Genomic DNA, 13,923 nt, shown 5'->3' with positions numbered 1-13,923 from the left:
AGCCTTCACACTGACACCATTCCCGTTTGTGCGCCTGCGCAGCGTGTGTGTTTAGTCTGTCAGGTCACGAGGTGCGATTCCATAGTCAAGTTTGATTTTATCAGCTTTACTCTCTGTGAATGCTCCCTGTCAGTTAACTTTGACGACCTGCAGCCAGTTACTAAGCACTACTCATTCACAAACGCTGTCCCAGGCCCTGTGAAGAGGGGACCAGCCCACTACTACTCAGAAATATGTGGCTCTTCTGCACTGAGCAGCACCACTGGGGAGATGTCGTCCCGGTCCGGCGGTCCTCGTTCATTACTAGCGGTTATTTTGTGCAGGCTTCTTATTTGGCAAGTGTTCCGCTCTTTTTCCTTACACTACAGCAAATGAAATGTCTCTAGAGCAATGTTGCAACATCTCTCACTCATACACACACACACGACAATTTTGACTTAGTGTGTGTGTTTTTTGTCCAACACTGCCCTCTCCTGACTGAATAATGTGTGACTGTTTCATTGAATTTTTTTTAAGTGGTTTTAGATTACAGCTGTTTAGAGCTAAAACAAATTATTCTGACAAAAAAAAAAAATAAAGGTTCATTTGAAGCATGTGTAAAGAACAAAGTTTATTCATTCAGGTTTTCTTTATATTCAGAAAAAAAAAAGAAGAAAAAAAAAAAGGCAGAAATCTTCAAAATCAAGTCTTTGTAAACATCAGTCAAACACACTGGTCCATATCAGGGTCTCTAACACTGTTCAACATGCTTTCATACACGCACACACACACACACGTTCTATCTCAGGCTGTTGCTGTTGGTTTGAGATCCAGTAAGACCAGGATGATCAGGACTGTGTCGATTCTGAGAGAAAAAGAGGGTAAAGCAGATGTTTCAAAAGCATGCACAGAATATCCTGGGATCTACAAAAGAGACGCGTATCAAAGCAGTTTACAATGTCTAGCAAGATTATAGGCGACATATTCGACAGCGTATGGATGGGGTTTGGGTGGCATTTTATATTTTGGATGTTACTGATATCAAAGCTTATGTATTTAATATCGTATTTTTTATTGTAGTGTTTATTTATATACCATTAAAGTATATAAATAGTATATACATTTAATGTTAATATTTTTAATTAGCCTTTATTTTATATTTTTAATGTATTCATATTATTTGTCTGTTTTATTTTGGGCTTTTTTATTTTAGTACTTAAACTTTTATTGTCAGTTTATTTTGTCTAATATTTATATCCTTATTTCTCATTTTAGTTTTTTTAATCTAACATTTATAGCTTTACATCCATTAACTAAAACATTTGTAGTTGTTTTAGTTAACAGTAGCAACACTTATTTTATTGAAATAAAATAAATGTAATTCTTTACAAAGCTGCTATAAATATGTAAAATCAGAAAGTGCACTTACACACTGATTTAATTTGCACAATTTTTAGATACACATATGAATATAAATGACTGAAAATATGAAATGACTAAATCTGCAACTTCAAATTAATTATGAAATATATACTCAAAGTTTAAGGCTGCATCTCATTTACCGCCTCCAAAGTTTATGTATTTATACATTAATTATTACTGCATTTATTTATTTATTAAAAAACTATATAGTCCGTCCTCTAAGACCCAATCTTGTTCAAAAGTACTTTGCCAGCTGGACTGTTGTAAGCCCGTCCTTACGTTCTGCGCAATCTCATACCTTTTTTTTCTTTTTGTCTTTCTTTTTCTTCTTGCGATCAGGGTCATCATCCCTCTTTTTCTTCTTCTTCTTGGGATCAGAATCCGAAGGGGTTTCTGCACAGGAAAACACAGGTTACAGCCAAGTTAATGCATGCACAGAGACTAGCAGCGTGTGAAAATGTCTCAGGTTAGTTAGTACGTCACCTGGTGGCAGAGGATCCTGCGGTCGATGGTGTCTGTGTTTGTGTTTGCTCTTTTTCTTTGGCGGCTGTATGTGCATCAGTCTGTATTGCTCTGGAAGCTACAGGACACACAAACACCAGAAACATTAAGCTTTCAGATGTTTAAACAATATGCTGTCTAGGCATGCAGCTCACTACTAGTGCACTAGTTTACCGGGCCAGTGTGTAGTCTAAATCCAGTGAGTAGAGCTCCTGTCAGTGGACTGAAAGAGTTTCCACAGACCGGATTTTTTTCTATGAGAGAGCGCAGAGAACTGCCATCTTGAACCCCAGGACAGTCTATCATCCCTGCAAGAGAGAGAACACATATTAGTGGCAAAATGCTATGGTAACAACACCATTGTATATGTCAAAAGCCAGTTTATCACCATTTGTGGCAAGATCTTTCACGGAATTCATTTTATATTATGCATCTCTCTCTCAAATTGCTGTAAGTTACCTGGTAACTCTGGTAAGAAGTTGCTCAGTTTCTCCTTCACTTTCTTGCCGCAGAATTTATTATACGCGTGTTCTAGATTATAATGCGTGATGAGGTTCGTGTTTCCCGTCAGGTCGTTTCCAACTGAAACAGAACAACCACAAAAGCTGATCCAGATGCAGTATACCATGTTACATAACATTGTTACAAATCACACATGTACTTTAAGGCCTTCTTAAACACTAACGTTACAGACGTATTTACCAGGCAGTTCTCGTAGTAAATAGAAAGGTTCGTTCATGGCTCCGGGTTTTCGCAGTGTAGGCCCCTCATCCCCGTGCTGTGCTGGAATCGGAGCCGCCACAGGCGCTTGGTTGGACGGCATAGGCGGCGGAGGTTTTCCAGGGGCGAACCCCAAAGCCGCTGGCCCCGTGGGTGGCTGTGCATCATTTTGTCCGAACAAAGATGAAAATATTTCCGTCATAACTCCTGAAATTAAGTCATTTATATATATATATATATATTTTTTTATAAAACAAAACTCAAATAAAAAAGGCCCGAACTGCTGCCGGTCACACGGGTTTTGTACTGAGTTCAAGCAGCTCGCCTCTCACATTATCAACAACAGCGGTACCATAATGACACGATCATAAGCGCACTCAATTTTATTAAAGGGATAGTTCACCCAAAAATGGAAATTGCTGTCATTACTTACCCTCATATTGTTTTATACCTGTATGAGTTTCTTTCTTCTGCTGAACACAGAAGAAAATATTTTAAAGGATGTTGGTAAGCGGACAGTTGACGGCACCCACTGACTTCCATAGTAGAAAAAAAATGGAACATTACAAACAAGATCTCCTTTCTTTCTTTTTTTTTTAAAACACCCTAGTTTCTGTAAATAAATTAATTTGAAGCTTGTATTATTTGTTTTTAACGACCGTAACATGCTTGTGGGCTGTATTATCAAATAATAACCAGAGTTAAAAAAAGTTTCCCTTGCACAAATTTCCACCAATATTACAGCTCTTTATAAATACAATATTATTATTAAAACTGGTAACATAGCACTGTCAAAAAAAATCATATGCTTCTTATAATGTAAAAGGAGATCCTGTATCAATATATTATATTACAATAGCAACAATAACTGTAGATTATTTTCTATTTAAATAGTGCATTTATATTACAATCTTGTCCATTGGAATAATTCTCGTCGAGTACTACAGTAACAGCAAATTGTGTCTTTTTCATTTATTTATACTTTACACCGAGACAAATGAAATGCAACACTGTTAAAAAGTGCATGAAATGTTTAATGATTAGAGTACACATATACTAATGGCATATTATAACACAATAAACCATGCAGATGCACAATAAGTTCATCTTCAATCTTCACTTAATCAAAAAAAGAGAGAGAAAAAGATATTTAGACTATGGATGTTAGAGAGACCCGAAGTTTTCAGATGAGGAAAGAGTCAGAACAACTGGTTCCAGATCTTCAAGAGATGCCTGCAGGCGGAGAACAAGAGGTAAAGCTGAATCTGTGGTAACATATGGCAATGGAAATGTGTGAGTGCCTCAATGAAATCAGTTTTTCCTCTTACCCTCCATTCCTCCACTCCTGAGGCAATGCGCTGCTCGGTGTGTGTGATGTTCTCTCGGCCGGCCTGCACCTTCTGAGCAAGAGCAGCGTTCTCCTTCTGGAGTTTCTTCAGCTGGATCCGCATGTACTCCTCCTGCTTCTTATAATATGACACTAAACCACTGCACACATCCTGCTCTGGAACACCACTCGGACGCCTGCAATATATAAAGGTTCAAAACAAAGCAAAAATCTTTCATTTAGTTCATTTGGAGGAATGATAAGAGAGAGATAGTAGTATTTAAAGGGGTATTTCACTGCTGGAAAGATGAATGTTTATTTAAATTGGGTCATTTATGTAGTAGAAATGTGAAATTATTTTAGAAGTTGAACTTCTAGACTGAGAAAAGCCAGAAAATGTAGTTGAAAAGACAACAACTCCCAGAATGCACTTCGCTGCCCTACGAGGCCACTCCCAAGCCACGCCTACCGGTTACAGAGGGCAGTATCGGAAGAAATGATACAAAGAGTTGACTCGACACTGAAAAGACGCCGTTTTATCGTGAGATCCCCCTATGGATGGGTTGAACACATGCGGAACGAGCTCCTACTACTGGCTGGAGTCTCTCGCCTCTGGCCAAAAAAGCCTCCGATGACGCAAAATGATGATTTTTGCGTCATCTGAGGTTTTTTATCCAGACACACAATACAGAAATCTCTCGTCTCAGGGGGACATGAGGAAGGGAAGCACGGTCATTCGAAAATACTACCGGGTTTCTACTGATACAAAGCTTAATGCTAATCGGTGAAGTATCCCTTTAAAGACAGATAATTTTTAAAGGAGATGCATGTAGTTTCTGCGACACTAGTGGCGCAAAGCGGAATTACAAAAATAAAGCATATTTCAGACAACATGGCAAATGCCACTTTCGCACCTCCCCCAAACACAGCTCCTAATGGGTGCTTCTGAAGGCATGTCTCAACAGGTAAGTTCAATAAAAGCTCAAACATATTAGGAATACTTTTAGCTGTCATGTATCATGATTAAGCCACTGACTAGGTTAACACTGTAGAGCGAATGGGAGCGTCTAGCATATGAGTTATAATAAACCCATCTGCACCAGGTGCATTTTTGACATGACACTCCACAATTGTTTGAGGCTGTCTACACTGGACACATCAAAGGAAACATCAGAACTGGTACATTTGTTTTTCTGAACAAGTGAATGATGATGTTGTATTGAACCGTCCATCATAGCGTGTGGCAGCGCAATGCCCCGTTCGCTTTGACGTGTTCATGACCCGTTTAATCATTGAAGGTCTATATGTGGTGAATTTTTGCTTTCTCTTCTGTACCCAAAAGCTAAACGTCTTTTTCCATGTAACGCTTCAGTTTTTGGCTGAAAAAAATAAATAAAAAATGGCTCCGCTTACTACAGTAGCCACCCCCCCCCAACTCTCACTATTGGTTGAGCAATGAGCAGTGATTGACAGATCTGAGCGGACCGCTCTTAATGTTTTGGTGGTACCTGGGAAGCTCAATGTTTTCACATTTGGGGGAGACAAACCCATGAATGTCATACTAATATTACTCAATGAACAATAAACTGGGTTAATATAATGTACATTCAAAATAAATCTTACATGCCTCACCTTTAATTTAAAGCATTAAAAAGAGACACAATATTTGAATATTCAACTTAACCAACAAGAGGGCCTAATGGAAACATGGGAGAATGTTGGTAACCAAACAGTTGATGGGCCCCATTGACTTCCATAGTATTTGTTTTCCTACTATGGAAATAAATGGGTTTCATCAACTGTCCGGTTACCAACATTCTTTAAAATATCTTCTTTTGTGTTCAGCGGAAGAAAGAAACTCATACAGGTTTGGAACAACTTGAGGGTGAGTAAATGATGACAGAATTTTCATTTTTGGGCGAACGATCCCTTTAAGAGTTAAAAGGAATTAGCTCCACAGTCCACAACACATATTGTGTTGTATATCGTTACTGTTAAAAAAAATGGAGGCACTGTTTCCACCATTTTTATACATATATCTGTATACGGTACGTAACTATTTTGTAGTAATATTATGTTATTGTTTTATTGTAGGAATAATGCCTATTTTGGTTATTGTATGTATTCTAGAAACAAGACTCAGTGGAGTCAGGAGAGGATCAGTCTGTGAACTCACCATGCAGCTTGTGGCGTGTCTTTAGCAAGCTCCTCCAGTTTGTCCAACTCTTCAAACTTCACCTGCAGGTCGCCCTCCTCAATCACAGAGGCAATTTCTTTCTGAACACATCACCAACACAAAACATGATCAGAATGATCACTACTAAAACTGTGCACAGATACACTGCTAACATAAAGCAACATTCTGATCAAATAAACTGCTGAATGTTACACGGCTCAATCCATCAAATTACCCACGTGTAATTTGTGCATCTGTTGTGTGCAGATAGTGTGACTTAAGACTGTCAACAATGTGTGTGGGGGGGGATTAAGTTAGATTTTGCTTGAAGAAATTAGAAAATTAAGCCCATTTTTGGACCATCAAGATTACTTTAATTGTTGTGACATTATTTTCATGACAATTAAAGGCACAGTATGTAAGTTTCAGCGCTAGAGGTCACTTATTCAAAACAATAAAGGCGTAGTTTGATGATGCCGTGAATAAGGGTGGATTAATGGGAGTTGGAAAATGGCCGATGGAAAGCAGTCCGATGGGACTCAGGCAGAACTCGTGTTCATCGGTGAGCTAATGTATTCAAGTCTTATTAACATTACTGTGCTATGAAGCAGGGCGGAGCCGAGAGCCTGGGACGTTAACATTGCAGTTTTTATTAAGCTTATATGCCTCACGGTTTGCGTCCACCTCCGTCGCCCCTGCACTTTGTGAGTTAGCCTACGTTTGAACACTTAAATACACATTATTTTATTATGTGTTCTAATGAAACAGTCGCAAGCACTGAATTACTACTCATACAGGCCACTTTACTTGAGGAATTTAAAATGTGGGGTTATGCATTTGCTGTTTTACTTGGTCGAAACATTCACACTAAAAAAACATTTGAGTGTGTGAAAGTTGTGTTATAATGTTACTCTGTGAGACACTTAGCACTGCAGTAAACTTGATCGATATTAGAATATCATATTAATAAAAGCTGGATGACTTGTGTTCCTAAATGGAATGCGTTTAATTAAAAAATATATTGTATGGTGGAGAAAATGCTGTATTATTGTAACTACAAATAAAGCTCTTTTTGATTGTTATGTTATTTTATTTGTGTAGTTAGTTAACAGGGACATTGCACATTAATAAAGCATTTCTGTAAAAACACCATAAATAGCCAAAGACTATTTTTCAACTGCAGTCCCTGGACATAATGTTACAAGTCACCCTGGAAAGAAATATGTGGTTAAAAATACACACTAGTAGAATTTTATCAAATACAAAACACAAACCATCTATCGATAAAAACAAATCAAATATGACGTCATTGACGGGCGACTCAATGACAAGGGCCGTTACACTGTTTTAAATATAATACACACATGTAGCGTGCATGCATTACCTGTACTAAAGTCTGCAGTTGGCTGATGAACTGTTTGTGCATGGCTTCAGTCAGCTGAGGGTTTTGCTTTGACAGCGGCTGGAAATAGTGGGAAAACCTATCGAAACTGACACACAGAGTGCAACTAACTTATTAGTAACAGACAACAAAAACAGCCAGTCTGAATGCGGATTAAGTGAGATTATCCGGGTTACCTGGCGTTGTCCAGCAGCCACTGCAGACTCTTCTCCATCACTTTACTGAAGAGCTTGAGTCTCGGTTTAGACTGAGATGACTTCACCGAATCACTGCGACGAGTCGACGCTTCTGACGAAACATCACCGACTTTCTCCGCGTTATGTTGAGCTGAAACAGATTCGCTGCTCTTCTCGGACTCCTCCATGTTACTGCCTAGCTGTTGATATTTACAAAAATCCCCGCCAAATACGCGCGCGTCACACTACGGAAAGCGAGCAGCTGCCAGTTCAAATCGTTTTCTCGAAACGCGCTTATCTGGTCTGAAGGTTCATATTACCGCACTCACCCCTCAGCTGTCTTATGATCTATTTCTACCCTCCCCTTCTCTTTCCTTTACCACATGGGAGTTGGTTTTTACATCGGCTGCAGCAATGAGTTTAATTAGAGGCCTTGTTTCCACTTTATACCATCTTCCAAAGATTTATAAATGGTTTTATCGGCCCTATTACCTGCTGTCACTGCTGATGACCCTGGCGTTTCCACTCGTGCGCCGCTGCCCGGGACTGTGCGAGCATTTGCCCTCTCAGAGAGAAGACAACAACTCATGCGCCTTCGACTGGGTCAGTGCTGCAGCTCAGAGACTCAGAGCCTTCAGGAAACTGTCATGCTCATATAAAGTATTTTTTACTATAGCATAACTTTATTACAGCTTAATAACACTCACTTGCACTAGCAGAAAAGAAACATGGTACTACTGACATGCTTTTGGACCTTGGTACTGCTGCATGCTGTGCTGTCTGTCCCTGTAAATAAAACAAAAACGCAATATCTAAGTGTATCCTACAGCCTACAATAATGTCATTGTTATACAGTACCGGTCAGAAAAAAACAGTAATATTGTGAAATATTAATACAATTTAAAATAATGGTTTTCAATTTGAATATACTCTGTGATCAAAGCTGAATTTTAAGCTGTCACATAATCCAGAAATCATTCTGATATGATGATTTATTATGAAAGTTTGAAACAGTTGTGCTGCTTAATATTTTTTTGGACTTTTTTCCGGATTCATTGATGGGTCAATAGTAATGTTTCCAGATTTTTATAAATATATATAGCCTATGTGTTTATGTATTTGTATTATGTTGTTCCTTATAGAGGGAGGTGGAGATTTTTATGTTTCTCAGTGCCATTGTCATGATGAAGAACCGCAGAGCCAGTAAGTTCAGATTACACATCACCAAATAGATATTCATGAAAAATATGTACATCGATGGTGCTTTATTTGAACTGAGGATTGATCTCTTTCCATCTCAGTAACCGTGGAGCAACACATAGGGAATATATTTCTCTTCAGTAAGGTGGCGAACGTGGTGCTGTTCTTCCGAGTGGACCTGAGACTGGGCCTTCTCTACCTCTCGCTGTGTGTGGGTAAATAAATGAAAATAAGACACACTTGGAAATAGTCACGAGTACACACGTGATTCGGAGAATAACAGCATTGCATAATTCTGTGATGTGCGATATTACATTATTCTGATACTGTGCCTTCTCTATACAGTGTTCTTGATCACATGTAAACCACCGATCCACATGGGCCCCGAGTACATCAAATACTTCAGTGACTCAACTATAGATGTGAGTGGAATCCAGTCAGAGTTCAGTATATTTGACCAATATCTTCTTTTGCATGTTGATATGCATGTGTAACACTCAAACACTTCTGCTTTTTAATACAAAAATTAAAGTTTTTATATTAAAACAAGCATCAAGATGTTTTTTTTTTCTTTTCAGTGTAATCATTTATAATTTGCCATAATTTTTGTACATTCCTGATATAAAAAAAAAACACTTAAATTTGATATCACAACATTACTGATAGAAAGTAGCTATACAAGTAATCTGACAATACATTGCACTTGTCAGGTTCCTGTGATCTGTGTCATGTCTTTTATTTTGAAATTTGAAATTCATGCATTCATGTTCATTTGTATGTTCTGTCCATGATCTTAGTTATTTTGCTCTTTGTAATTAGTTGTTCCCTGTTATCATGTTTCAGTTAGCTATTTAAAATTGTCTATCTGTTCCCTTTGTGGATTATTGTTTGTTTGTGTGTATGTGCCTCTCATGGTTCATGGTGTTACGGGTCAATATCAAGAGCTACGTCTCATGTCATGTGTCCCACAGTCAAGTCATGGACACCTTTTTACCTGCATATAGATCCAGATACTTATTTGACTTTTGAGGCCATGTTACAGTTAGTATAAACTCTGCTACTACTAAAGATTCCACATTATTTAATTTAATATAATATCATGTTATGTCATGAACTGAAACTAATGTGCACATTCTTCTATACAATGTCAGGAAGAACTGCAAAGGGACGGTCGGGAGACATGGATTGTTGAGTTTTATGCCAACTGGTCTCCAGAGTGTCAGTCATTTGCCCCCATTTTTGCTGACCTCTCACTTAAGTAAGTCACACTACTAACACACACATCTACTCTTAACGAGGTTAATGACTTTGCCTGTGTTCAACAGCTATAGCTGCTTAGGCCTCAAATTTGGAAAAGTGGACATTGGACAATACGGAGCAGTTGCCGAGAGGTAAAGCCATCTTTATTTCTCTTCAAAGTCAGCATGAAACAGAAGTAGCAATAGTCTTTTCTTCCCTATATTGTGGCGTATATCCGAGCGAAACGGCTTCTCGATGTAGGGCGGGACTTTTGCCCACGGGGAATTGATTGGATGGTTGTGGTTTGCTATTGGTGGATCTGATGTGAGTGACAGATTGCCCCGCCCTCGCGCCACTAAACACATCATCAGAGAAGAGATGACGCAACAAGAGAGACTGGAAGCTACTTTGATTAAAGATTACGAGGGCACATGAATTATAAAACGAATGATAGGCACGGATAAATCATTTATGATAAATACTGCAACATCACATAGAAAATAAGATCTGTCCAATTTCCATTTGGCTTTAACCTCAACATATTTTTAGCAACAGTCTTGTTAAGAGATGTATCTTGCTATACTAGTTATGATTAAAGACAACACTGACAGTCCTGTGCTCTCATTCCAGGTATAATGTAAACCCGTCGCCTCTCTGCAAGCAACTGCCCTCCCTGTTGCTACTGCAGGGTGGCCGAGAACTCATGCGGCGCCCTCTGGTGGACAAGAAGGGACGGGCCATTGGGTGGAGCTTCACTGAGGTACAAACTCCAACACTCTCAAGATATACAAAGCAATTGGTTATTCTTCCCTAAAACAATTCACTTGTGTGTTTTGCAGGAAAATATCATTCGAGAGTTTAATCTCAATGAGATATTCCAAAAATATAAGAAACTCAGCAAGGGAGAGAAGTCTGAGAAACCAAAGCCACTCCTGCAGGAGGATCCTGAAGAAGAGGAGCTAGTCGGCCCTCATGAGGAAGAGGAGGAGGAGGAAGAGGAGGAGGAGGAGGAGGAGCCAGAGAGCAAAAAAGACAAATAAGACACAGACCTGAACTGACACATGAATTCAGCATCATGAACCCAACACACATGCTCTCCCTCTAGACTTAATAGTGCAACACATCTAAATGCCTCGCATGTGGAAGACCTTTCCTGCTAATCTTAACTACGACTTTCATTTTAGTTCACAGAAAACTTTAACCTGCAATAATTTCAGCTTTCATATATCACATTGTGACCTCTGGCTTTTATAATAAATGTATTGAGTACAGTTTGAACTAGGCCTCTTTGCATTAATTTTTTGCACAAGGAAAATCATTTTTAAACTGCATTAGGGAGTTTGCCAATCACTGGTTGATCAAAAAAAAAAAAAAAAAATAGGCTTTAAACAAAAACACAATATTAAGTTAACTTCCACAAAAGATAAAATCCTGTCCGCGATTATATAATGCCAGCATCATAAACTATGTCAATGCATGAGGATGACATTATACGCGTTTTATAGGCCATTTAAAATGTAACAGTCAGTTTTACAAACAGGACGTCCCTGATCCATCTCTCAATCCACCAGGGAGTTCTTGGCCTTGAAATGGTCGAGCACTCCTGACTCAGGCTTTATTTTATGCTACATTTGCCTTTGAGGTTGAAAGTTTTAAAACTGCTGAGTAAATCATGTTTGATCCAGCAATAGTTATTCACACTGATATTTCACAGTCTTAACGGAAAATCCCAAAAATGCTGTCATCATTTATTCATACTCATGTCTTTCAAACCCCATATGCCTTGTGATAAATGACAATATTTTGGGTGGACTGTCCCTTTAAATTGAGCAGCAAATCCAATCAACACACTAGGAAAAACATTAGTGAAATGAGGGAATTCCAGCAACCTCATATGAAGTTCATTATTGAAATCTTCTTAACGTTGATAACACAATCAAAGCTCTAGTGCTTTCTTTATTTACCTTGTTTACATGCTATCGGTATGTGATGAAATGACTGGTCCTGAGTTTCATATTGACGTGCATATCATACCTGTGCCATCAGAACAGCTGAAGCAGGAGCATAAGATAAAAGATGTATATACAGATCATATACACATACTACCAGTGTGTATATATAGTTTAGAACATATATAGTGTTACGATTATAAATATTAAAACCAGTACTATATATTGAAATATTATTGCAATTTAAAAGAACGGTTTTCTATTTGAATGTATTTTAAAATGTAATTTATTCCTGTGATGATAAAGCTGAATTTCCATCATCATAACTCCAGTCTTCAGTGTCACATGATCCTTCAGAAATCATTCTAATATGATGATTTGATGCTCAAGAAACATTTCTGATTATTATCAATGTTGAAAACAGTTGTGCTGCTCATATGTCTGTGGAAACCGTGATACCATTCAGAAGTTTGGGATGATAAAAAAAAAAAAAAAGCATGATGTTCAGCAAGGAAACATTAAATTAATAAAAAATGACAGCAAAACCATTTATAATGTTACAAAAGATGTCTATTTCAAATAAATGCTGTTCAGTCAACTTTCTACTCATCCGGGAAAAAAATATGTATCACGGATTCCACAAAAATATGAAGCAGCAAAACCATTTTCCACATTGATAATAATCATAAATGTTTCTTGAGCATCAAATCATCATATTAGAATGATTTCTGAAGGATCATGTGATGCTGAAAATTCAGCTTTGCATCACAGAAATAAATTCCATTTTAAAATATATTAGAAAAACAGTTATTTTAAATTGTAATGATATTTAATAATATTACTGTTGATTAAATAATAGCAGCCTTGGTGAGCATAAGAGACCTCTTTATAAAACATAAAAACTTTTGATCAGTAGGCTATGAAACAATGTTTCCTGTGCACAGCTTCAAAAAAGACAGTAACCCTCCCTGTCTGAGCCCATCTGTATTAGTCTCTGTTTATATGTACTGTATATGAGCCAATATGAGTCATTCTCTCTCTTTCTATTGACATGCGAATCTTTGTGAGTCTTATTATTTGCTCCCGTTTGCCTCTGAAGCCTGGAGAGGGGGGTCTGAGTATACTGTAGCATCATGGCACCTGGCAGACAGTGTGTTGGCATGGCCGAGGATACAGAGACAGATTGAGGCTGACACAGCAGACCTTCACTTGGCGAATGGCTGGCACCGCCTGCTGTGCGGATCAGAGCAGGCCTCTATGACTCCTCTCGGGGAGTGGAAAAAAAAAGGAGTGCTGTTGGACTTCAGTTCCGGCTGCAGGATGGTAACAACAACAGCGGAAAACGTTTGGAAATCCTTCACAGTGTGATGCCATATTCTAAATGTCATGGAGCCAAGTGTCTCACAAAGAAATTGGGGCATTTATGAAGGGCTCTTTCCTTACATTTAGAGTGTCAAACCTGATTTGAATTGGCAAGGATGATAAGGGATATTTTCTCTTTGGTTATTAATGTTGAAAACAGTTGTGCTGCTTAATAATTTTGTGAAAATTGTGCATTTGTAACAAACTTTTGTAACAATCAATTTAATGCACCTTTAAAAAATGTTTTATCTTACTGACCCTGAATGTTTAAATGGATAAATGTGTAGTATTTAAAATGTTGGCTATAAAACACAAAATGGCGCCAGTTACTTTGAAACAAAGGAGAGCAATTCCTTGTTGCAATACGAGAAACATGAAATATATATATATATTTTTTGTTGTTGTTGTAATGTACACTATTTAATGATTTCTGCTTGATGTAATAGGCCTACCCTGGAAATAATAATAAT

At 38.0% G+C, this 13,923-nt stretch overlaps 3 protein-coding genes across 3 annotated transcripts; 1 reads left to right on the top strand and 2 right to left on the bottom strand.

Moving 5' to 3' along the window:
- Positions 1-597: 597 nt before the first annotated feature.
- med19a (mediator complex subunit 19a) lies at positions 598-2,947 on the bottom strand. The gene is made up of 6 exons (XM_084429830.1): positions 2,605-2,947; positions 2,362-2,484; positions 2,077-2,210; positions 1,885-1,981; positions 1,700-1,794; positions 598-844 (listed from the first exon to the last, which is right to left on the bottom strand). The coding sequence occupies exons 1-6, from the start codon at positions 2,822-2,824 to the stop codon at positions 779-781; spliced, it is 735 nt and encodes a 244-aa protein (XP_084285956.1). The 5' UTR covers positions 2,825-2,947; the 3' UTR covers positions 598-778.
- A 688-nt stretch (positions 2,948-3,635) lies between these two features.
- Positions 3,636-7,988, bottom strand: pmf1 (polyamine modulated factor 1). Its single transcript, XM_084429701.1, has 5 exons — positions 7,704-7,988; positions 7,510-7,615; positions 6,126-6,226; positions 3,951-4,146; positions 3,636-3,855 (listed from the first exon to the last, which is right to left on the bottom strand). The coding sequence occupies exons 1-5, from the start codon at positions 7,889-7,891 to the stop codon at positions 3,787-3,789; spliced, it is 660 nt and encodes a 219-aa protein (XP_084285827.1). The 5' UTR covers positions 7,892-7,988; the 3' UTR covers positions 3,636-3,786.
- A 129-nt stretch (positions 7,989-8,117) lies between these two features.
- Positions 8,118-11,418, top strand: tmx2a (thioredoxin-related transmembrane protein 2a; the record flags this gene model as incomplete). The annotated part of the gene is made up of 8 exons (XM_084429702.1): positions 8,118-8,306; positions 8,846-8,906; positions 9,005-9,118; positions 9,249-9,325; positions 10,055-10,161; positions 10,229-10,294; positions 10,773-10,902; positions 10,982-11,418. 8 exons carry the CDS (start codon positions 8,118-8,120, stop codon positions 11,180-11,182), a joined length of 945 nt encoding a protein of 314 aa, XP_084285828.1. The 3' UTR covers positions 11,183-11,418.
- Positions 11,419-13,923: the final 2,505 nt, after the last annotated feature.

The sequence above is a fragment of the Rutilus rutilus genome (assembly GCF_951802725.1).
Source record: "Rutilus rutilus genome assembly, chromosome: 14".
Lineage (NCBI taxonomy): Eukaryota > Metazoa > Chordata > Actinopteri > Cypriniformes > Leuciscidae > Rutilus > Rutilus rutilus.
Note: the sequence above shows the minus strand (reverse complement) of the source record. Positions and strands in the feature narration are given on the sequence as shown.

Bases quoted from the DNA above. Each gene is read 5' to 3' on its own strand.
- pmf1 (XM_084429701.1), bottom strand. From the start codon at position 7,891: ATGGAGGAGTCCGAGAAGAGCAGCGAATCTGTTTCAGCTCAACATAAC. The intron at 6,227-7,509 runs GTAATGCATGCA...TGATGTGTTCAG, and splicing joins AACTGCAGACTTTAGTACAG to AAAGAAATTGCCTCTGTGAT. The intron at 4,147-6,125 runs GTGAGTTCACAG...TATATATTGCAG, and splicing joins GACACGCCACAAGCTGCATG to GCGTCCGAGTGGTGTTCCAG.
- med19a (XM_084429830.1), bottom strand. From the start codon at position 2,824: ATGACGGAAATATTTTCATCTTTGTTCGGACAAAATGATGCACAGCCA. The intron at 2,485-2,604 runs GTAAATACGTCT...GTTCTGTTTCAG, and splicing joins TTTACTACGAGAACTGCCTG to TTGGAAACGACCTGACGGGA. The intron at 2,211-2,361 runs GTAACTTACAGC...TCTCTCTTGCAG, and splicing joins CTTCTTACCAGAGTTACCAG to GGATGATAGACTGTCCTGGG.